At 37.4% G+C, this 9,033-nt stretch overlaps 1 protein-coding gene across 1 annotated transcript; it reads right to left on the bottom strand.

Annotated features, from left to right (window-relative positions):
* Positions 1 to 842: 842 nt before the first annotated feature.
* LOC139721410 (uncharacterized) lies at positions 843 to 8,277 on the bottom strand. The gene is made up of 6 exons (XM_071632726.1): positions 8,254 to 8,277; positions 7,610 to 7,859; positions 6,716 to 6,980; positions 5,829 to 5,955; positions 4,806 to 4,850; positions 843 to 1,088 (listed from the first exon to the last, which is right to left on the bottom strand). The coding sequence occupies exons 1-6, from the start codon at positions 8,275 to 8,277 to the stop codon at positions 843 to 845; spliced, it is 957 nt and encodes a 318-aa protein (XP_071488827.1).
* Between the last annotated feature and the right edge of the window lie 756 nt (positions 8,278 to 9,033).

The following is a 9,033-nucleotide window of genomic DNA, read 5'->3' as shown; positions in this document are numbered from 1 at the left end:
TTTCTGCAGTCATAAACTAAGTCAACACATCAAGCTCTACATACAAATTCTGTGTCCTGTTATAACAACGTCCTTGGGATTGGCAGTTTTCTTTCGCTATACAGTGCACTCCCGTTATAACGAAATGCTCGGGACCGGCAGTTTTCTTTCGTTATAATGAAATTTCGTTATAACCGAACAAATACAATATATAACGAAATCAAGGAACCACGTACATATATCATATTATGCTTGCTGAATACTCATCATACACTGGAAAGCTATGTGATATGTGATGGGATAACTGCAAGTATTACAATAATAAACGCAAGTTCCCCTCAGAAACTGTGCGTGACACAAGGAGCAAACACACAGTGGTGTGAAGCGTTCACCCATGCAGAGACGCTATAAATGCCTGTTCCACTACGTATTTGCGAAAGCAATTCGCATTTCGTTATAACGGAGCACATTTCTTTTGTTTTTCTTTGTCTGTGGCGCTCGGAAAACACTTCGTTATAACGGAAATTTCGCTGTAACCGTGTTCGTTATAAGCGAATTTTGTACCATAGACTTCAATGGTGATAATTTTGGGACCAGAAAAATTACTTCGTTATAACGAAATTTCGTTATAACCGTGTTCGTTGTAACGGGAGTGCACTGTATCAAAATTTTGTTACAGCCGAACAGTAAAGTATAATAAAAGATATATAAACAGATATATAAATAGTAATTTTTGGACCTGAATTTTTACTTTGTTGTAACAAGGTTTTGTTAGGTGTCTGTTATAACAGGAGTGCACTGTACCAAGATTTTTCTTTCCTTTTGTGTTCTCTATCTTTCTATATCTTTCTGGTTCTCTTCCGTCATGAGCCTAGCGCCTCCTGTCTCTTCTTCTCTCTTTCCTGTCTCAGCCGCTCCCGCTCTGCCTTCATCTGCTCCGCCTCCAGCTCCCTCCTCCCCAACTCCTCTGCGATGTGCAGCTTCTTCAGGGTGGCTCCCAACTGCTCTGCCCTGGCCCCACCCCCAAGGTCCTTCTGCCATTCAGAGATGCCCTGTAGAAGCTTTGGAGGCAGCTGATCTGGTTTGTTTAGCTGGGTACCTTTGTCATCCTGGAAATTCAGTAAACATTAGAAATCCTCAACATTTTTTTTTTTTTTTTTTTTTTTTTTTTTTGGGGGGGGGGGGGGTTCGATTGATTTAGCATCATATCATTTCGTATGACACATGCAGCTTAAAGGGATCGTATAGTTTTGGTTGAAACCTAATTTCAGGTTTCTAACATGTTTTGGTAAGATAATGAGAAACCTCGTATGAAATATGAAAGAGCATGTAATTCTATGAAGAATTCAACGTTTATTTGATGAAAATTGGTTTTGAAATGGCTGAGATATCCAAAAAAGAGCGATTCTGATAAAGTGTGGGACCCACACTTTATTACGATCGCTCTGTTTTACTTTGTTTTTGGATGTTTCAGTTATTCCAAACGTGGATTTCATCAAATAAACTTTGAATTCCTCTTAAAATGGTATGCTCTGTACTATTTCATAAGTTTCTTGGTATCTCGCAAAAAGTTAAAAGCCCAATTCTCATCTCCAATACTGTACCATCCCTTTAAAATTACTAGCCTTCATTTCATACACTTGTGTGGAATGCAATATTCATGAAGTGGAGATCATTATGATGATGATGATGGTGATTACTTTTTCTTTATGATACTGCTACAGAACTACCATGGTGGGCTTCTATCACAAAGGACACTGATACGACAAACTCATGTAAAAACAGGATATTTCTTCTTGCCTCTGTGACAAAAGTCTCCTTTTTTTTTATTTGCAAACCCTGGTATAACATTGCAACATAACCCAGTAAGTTTGATGGTCTCAACAAGTTAGTTATAGCATGAGTCCGTTGTGCAATGATCAACGATGATGGTTACAAAATAGTTGGAATAGTAGTAATAATGATTATGATATGACTAGAAGCACTCATGAGTCCAAACCTGTGCCAAGAGTGAATATGCATCCTCAAAATACAAACAAACAAACAAACAAAAAACAAAAAATAAAACATACAAACAAAAAATCTTGAATCTGGATCATGATCTGGATGGATCGGCACCAAAAATTCAACACCTGTTCCTTTTATCGAAATGGACATATGCAGAATACACGTATGTCATCAAAATCTGTCCATATCATTTCTTATTTTAGTAATGTTGCTGACAGCAAACACTAGCAATACAAATCTTCCTTAGTAGAAGATACAACAGGATTATGACTGATCAACTGGCAATAATAATGACAAAGGAAAATCTCTCAAAGAATATTACAGGTTAAAATCACATCAATATCGTTGATAATGATGATTATGATGACAATGACGGCAACAATTAAATGGGGACCCTAATGGTGCTACAGCCAGATCAGGGCAGTAGCCAGACGTTGAGGTTATTACACTGTTGACAGATTTTCATGTGAAGGATATGTTACTGAGAGATTCCTAAAACACAATGAAACAAGATTGCCAAAGGTCTGAATGAAACTCGTGACACTTCCACCATATGTCAGAGGAAGCTGATTCTCTTTCAAAATGAGGCAGCAAATTGTATGTTGGGCATTTTTTCTTTTCAAGCATGTGTATATGTACATAGATATGTATAAACTTGAGGATTGCTCCACAGTAAATGGTGTCACAGCTGTCACATGACCTACATAGACAGCTATTCCCAGGTCCCAACAGGAAGACTGATGATATGACTCACTGACACTGAAACTATTGACTTTTTTTTCAATAGATATAGTGTTCGTATTTAACCTTCACTAACAAATACACACACAAATGTCACATGGGCCAATTTCCTGGCAGGCCTGAAATATGGCTTTTGGTTTGCCACAATGTACAATATATGTCCGATTTAAATTCTCTGTAGTTTTTCCAAAAATAATCCTATCTAGATCTGAAGTTTGGAAGAAAGGAATGAAGTAAAAGTATGTCTTTCTTTTGTTTTGGTTCATAATTAAAAAAAAATACCCTAAGCACCACAAACTAGTGTTTGGAAAACTGTCCAAGCAGACAATGTATTGTGTATCAGGATATCACAGCAACACAATTCCACATGAATTGATGATGGAGGTCAAAGGAAGATTTGGTGCTACGTATCATAGTTTGGACCGGAGTGCTATTGCAAAAATATAATGCAATATCCATCACTTCAGTGTTAATGAATGAGCAGCTGTTAGAATTAAGCAACCATCTGTAGATGCCTGATGTGCCCTGTGCAAAGTGTATGAAACTTTCTGACTCTGGCGGGAGATGGGTTAAAATTAAAGCCTTTACCTTTCCCGTGCTTTGTGCACCAATTGATACGGATGCTGGAGTGCTTTCTTTGCTCATTAGCACAGATGCATGGAAACTAATTGTCAATGAATACCATGAATAGAGATTACCCAATCCTCCTAATATGGTTATCCCTATTGTGTTACCACAGTCTTTATGTTGGACTGTGGCAATTAAGTTGTTATACCTGAGTAGGCATGCTCAACAAACAGCTAGGTCAAGTTTAGAGGGAATATACTGAGCACTGATGAAAAAGTTTCACACAAGTTATAAGCCTTTAAGGGATGGTACAGTTCAGTTGAGATGGGGCTTAAAGTTTCCAACATTTTTCTTTATGATGATTTTGTTGTTGTTGTTGAGATGATGAGAAACCTCTTAAGAAATAAGAAAGAGCGTCCAATTCTAAGAGGAATTCAAAGTTTATCTGGTAAAAATTGGTTTTGAAAGGGCCGAGATATCCGAAACAAAGCAATCCTGATAACTGGTGGGACGCACCTTTTATTAGGATCACTTTGCTTTTCTTTGTTTTTGCATATCTCAACCACATCATAAACTATTTTCATCAATATGAAGTTTGAAATCCTCTTAGAATTGTATGCTTTGCAACATTTCATGAAGTGGTTTCTCAGTATCTTGCAAAAAAAATTAAAAGCTAAATTCTCACCTCAACCAATACTATACCATACCTTTAAAGTGTCTATTAAGCACAAACAGGGTTATTGGAAAGAGATTGAATGCAATTATGAAAACAAATCACACAGCAGTAATGGAGAGAATGGAAGGAGTTAGGTGGCAAGGGAAAATATTATTCACTGCCTACAGCTTTCAGGTGCATGTGTGTTGCATGGTATGAACATGACGTATACCTTGGAAGCGGAATGGAATGGAGCACATGGAGTTGATCATGGACACATGATGGCATGTTTCGTTTTGTGTAGTCTACAGGCGCACAACTCACTTTAAGCTGATGTAGCCACAAGCCACAAGAGATGAGTGGAAGATTATGGAAAATATGTTGCACAAGTAGTACTGTGACAGCCAAGCATACAGAAACTCTTTCTCTGTGGTCATTTTTTTATCATCATCATTGTTCATTATGGCAGTCTGCATTAATTATGCAGTGCACTCCAGTTACAACGAACGCGTTTATAACGAAATTTCGGTTACAACGAAGTAAAAATTCAGGCCGTAACATTGTACGCTCTATATATTTTTATTGTTTATCTGTTAGGTTATAACACAATTTTGATATAACAAAAGAAAACTGCCGGTCCCGAGGACCTCGTTATATCGGGAGTCCACTGTACTGACAGTTCTTTGATCAGTATATCTCCAAACATCAATGCAGATTTATATTGTACATCGGTTGTAAACAATGTACCAGTACAAACAGTGTGATTCTTTGTAAGGACTGAGGTGTGGCCTTTCTGTAGACTACACTCAACTGCTATATGGCTGTGATGTAACACACTTTAGGGAAGCATGCTTACCAGTTTGAACATCATGCTAATTTTCCTGGCTGCGCGAGCCCACGACTTCACACAGGGGGGAAAAAGTATTAGAGAAGCATAGGCCATTAACGTAAAGATCAGGGCTCAAGGAATAGGCAAAAGAAAAATGAGGCAAGGAAAAAAAACAAGTACAAGGACGAAACACATTTTTCGCAAGCTACACTATGCATTACTAGAAAGACAAAGCGCACCTTCACAAGCTACTTTTTGTATTACACTACAGGCCAAAAAATGTATCAGCAGTACTGACAGACAGAAGTCAGGATGTCAAATTCTAGACAGAAAAGAACTGGCGACTATTTCACTGTAAAAAGTCATTAACTAATCACGAGAAATATCTAACTTATCAACAGAGGAAATATCAAATCAAGGTAAGAGGTTATAAAAGTAACTACTGGCAACACATTGACAAAACAATCTATTCCAATCTAATGCTGAAAATCTAAGATATCAATATAAAACATATTCTCTCTTCTACAAACATAAAAAGAGAGGTCTGCATGTTAAAGAAAGATATCAGGATATCAACTGCATACATAACTATCTAACAGTAGAAATGTATTAGAGTATAATGATTTATAAAAACAGAAAAAAAAGATAAAAATTGCAGATTCAGAGGATCCATCAAACCAGTGCACCCTAGCTATCATACAGCAATTGTGCTGTTTGGTCCACATAGGCACTGGGTGTCACACAATGTATGTCAACCTCTTTATGAATCAAAATCATTTCAATCAAATATCACTTTGCCATACGTATGTAGTAATTTGCAATGAACGTCATTCTACAGATTTTGTCTATCTTTTTTATTAAAGGTTGTTTGGGGAAATATCTTATGACTCAACACTTAAAAGCGTGATTGTTAATTATGCGAATCTCATAACTGTCAGGACCACATCCAGACTAGGTTTATAGAAACAGGAATGTCTACAATTAGTCATTTTTCTCGGATACAAGCTTTTTAGGGCATCGCTAAAAAGAAGAAGAAAAAAAGTGACATACCACCTGGGCCCTGAGTGCCAGATCCTCCTCCTCTGCTGTCTTTCCAGGGGGCGCCGATCTCGCCCTGGCTTGATCCCGCTTCCACTGTTTCCATTCATCGGTTGGGTTGACAGGTGAACCCAGATCACTGTGTTTGTGTGTGTAAACAAACATTTATGATTCATTGATGAGTGCCTCGATCTAGTCCCTTAATATCACTGAAATATGACATAATACAGTGGTGCATCAGCACTTGATTACCACTGGTATACTCACCACCATGTATTGATGAAATGACAAGACGGAGCATAGAGGTTTTCAGCTTTTTATTTATATCTCTCCTCCAATGTACACAGTGATACCATTTGCAACTATATGATTATTTGATGCAACAGATGAAGAGCTTGATCATGAAATGAGTTAACTCACTTTTGTTTATTTGAGATATTTGTGATTAAAGCTGCTCAAAAAACAACATAACAAGAAAATATGGGATACTTCTTCACTAATCAGAACTTCAAAAATATTCATTGTTTCACTGTACATAACAAACAGGTATCAATTGACAGGTTGTATTTTCCTTTATCTGATGATGGACTTACTTCAAATTCTAAAAAATGGCACTTAATTGATTTTGTGATCAAACTCTTCAGATGTAAAATTCATTGTTTTCTTTACAGAAGATGGGCAATTTAGTGATTATTTGTATAAAAGGAAGACTCCTGTTGCAAAAACGATGTCCCTTTAATTTGATCTGTTCATGAAAATTTACCATTACCAGTTTCTTAAAAATATGTTTTCATTTTATGACTGATTTTGATTACACCTCTACTGTCTGCGTGTCAAATTGTAATCCCATTTTAAAGAAGTCGGGTTGAACATGGAGTGGTAACATGCTGGGTACTTACCAGTTGGCCCACAGGGAAGTGTACTTCCCTGGCTTAAAGCTCGGAAACATATCATTGCCCTGGATGGGCGGACACTTTTCCGCTGGCTTCCGCTTTGTGACCTCCTCGTACTTGACCATCATCCCCCGACCCTTGGGGGTCTCAAAGTAGCGCTTGCCATTGATTATGCCGCAGTGGTGGCCAACGGGGTCATCCAGCTGAATTCCAATGAACAGTTGCGGTGAGACGATTCCTTCATCAAGTGGGCCAACAAATTTGACCACACCTACAAATTAGAAAAAGAAGAAGAAAAAAACGAAGAAGAAGATGACGAAGATGAAGGAGGAGAAGAATTTGAAGAAGAAGAAGAAGAAATAGAAATCATCAGCACAAGTTATGCAAACTTTTACTTACTCTCTCTTTGGAATTGTTTAAATCAAAGCTCAAAGGGTCTCCTCTTACATCTATCTTGGAGTATTTCATGAAGCATTTTGTCAGATATCTTTTTGACTGTTTATAAGCTGCTGAAATCTGATTGGCCGAGAGCAAGAATGTCACAAAAAATCTTTGACAAAATGCTTTATGAAATGCCCCCCTGATAAAATATTAGAGGTCATGAGAAAAGATCATTTACTTTTGTTACCATTGTACGATCAAATACATGCATTATTCTTAGTTTTTTTATTGATGTACCTGGTACCTTTCTTCCATCAAAAAATAGCAACATAAACATGCAGAACTTGAAATAACATATTTGTACGCTTCAGATCTGACATTAATTGTATCATGAGATTAATATTTTGAGAATGGAGCAAACTAACCATTTCACTGAATGTAATCTGCTGGAATGGCTTAAAAAAAAAAAATCAAATCCTACATCTATAATCTCAATAATAATTAAAAGTGACTGTTTACCTGTGTATTCACCCTTTGCTGTCACTCGATCACCAATTTTTATCCACTGGGGCTTGGCATTTAGCTGCAACTGCTGGTAGCTGCTGATGAAGGCATTCCCGCCCTGCTGCCGCCCTGTCTTGGACCGGACCTTGGCACCGATGCGGCCGACAACATCAATTTCCCTGACGAACTTGTTGTGGAAGATCCGACACGAGGAACAGTGGCAGAAGAAGCCACTATGGTATGAAGGGTTTGCACTCCAGTGAGGCTGTGAAATAAAAGGTTGTCATGCCTTTAACCCATTGAGGACAGACTGATTTTGCTACAACACGCATTTCCCATAGACATCTGCCCTCCTCAACGGGTTAAAGGACAAGTCCACCTTCATATGCACATGTGGATTGAGAGAATGCAGTACTATTAGTATCTTGACACATCAGTGAAAGTTTGGGGAAAATTGGACAATCCCTTCAAACGTTATGAACTTTTAAAGTATCTTTACAGTTACTGCTGGATGAGAAGACTACTACAGTGTGTGATGTCACACACGTAGAACGAACCATCATTTATCTTCTTTTTTTTTTTTTGTTGAGCATCGTTTGAAAGGATTCCTTGAAAGAACAGCAAAAATTCACCAACAAACCGATACAAAATAGCTTCACATGGTAAAACATGGGTGATATCATCTCAACTACAGTATTAAAACCCAACAATCAAATTTATTAAGGACACATAAATACCAGCTCTAAGCCTCTACACAAAAGTAAACCAAAGTACTGTAAAACGAAAAGCAAAACTTGTAAATCATTATCTTGCACTGTGCACATTTTACTTTACATTTCTATGATTTTGTGGATGACAATACTTTTGTAGTTGTACGTATTCATTCAACACATACAAATATATTAATATTTGTGATGGTTCAGTGGAACACTAGCAGCCACTAAATATGACTGAGGGATTCAAAAAAATCTACCCCAGCAACTTATTTCCAATATTTAACAGATTTAGAATTATATTCTTCCTCTTTTTCATGTTCTTGTTCTCCTTATGAACTGTGACATTTATCTCCTCCCTTCAGTATCAAGATTATGGCAACCCTCTTCTAGCAATCCTCCCTCTGAAATGCTACAGCCAAGATTGTTGAATATTAGCACATGGGAACTTGAATGAAAAAAAAAAAAAAGGAGAGGTATAGACCCTGTACATATTTCTAGTTTCTACTCAGATTAAATTCGCGGATTCTAGATATGAAAATAATGCTTCAAACCTTTTTCCTCTGGGGCTTTGGGACAACTTTGCGTCTTTGAAGTTTGATTCGGTGGCTTCGAAGTCTTCTTAGCAGTATTTTCCATGATCTTGTGTAGAACTCAAGCTCTATCCTTGTCAAAATCTGAACAGTTCAGTCCACACCCTAACACCAACGGTTAGTTTGTCAATGT

This window comes from Diadema antillarum, unplaced genomic scaffold, assembly GCF_040938485.1.
Source record: "Diadema antillarum isolate AM-2024a unplaced genomic scaffold, OU_Dant_1.0 scf00000143, whole genome shotgun sequence".
Taxonomy (NCBI): Eukaryota; Metazoa; Echinodermata; class Echinoidea; order Diadematoida; family Diadematidae; genus Diadema; species Diadema antillarum.
The sequence above is the reverse complement of the archived record's forward strand: the minus strand, read 5'-3'. Positions and strand labels throughout refer to the sequence as shown.

What these genes read in the sequence shown, in the direction of transcription:
- LOC139721410 (XM_071632726.1), bottom strand. Translation starts at nt 8,277, where the DNA reads ATGATATCACCCATGTTTTACCAT. An exon ending in TATCACCCATGTTTTACCAT is followed by an intron (nt 7,860 to 8,253) that starts GTGAAGCTATTT and finishes TTTATTTCACAG; the next exon opens with CCTCACTGGAGTGCAAACCC. An exon ending in TGGCACTCAGGGCCCAGGTG is followed by an intron (nt 4,851 to 5,828) that starts GTATGTCACTTT and finishes CCCTGTGTGAAG; the next exon opens with TCGTGGGCTCGCGCAGCCAG.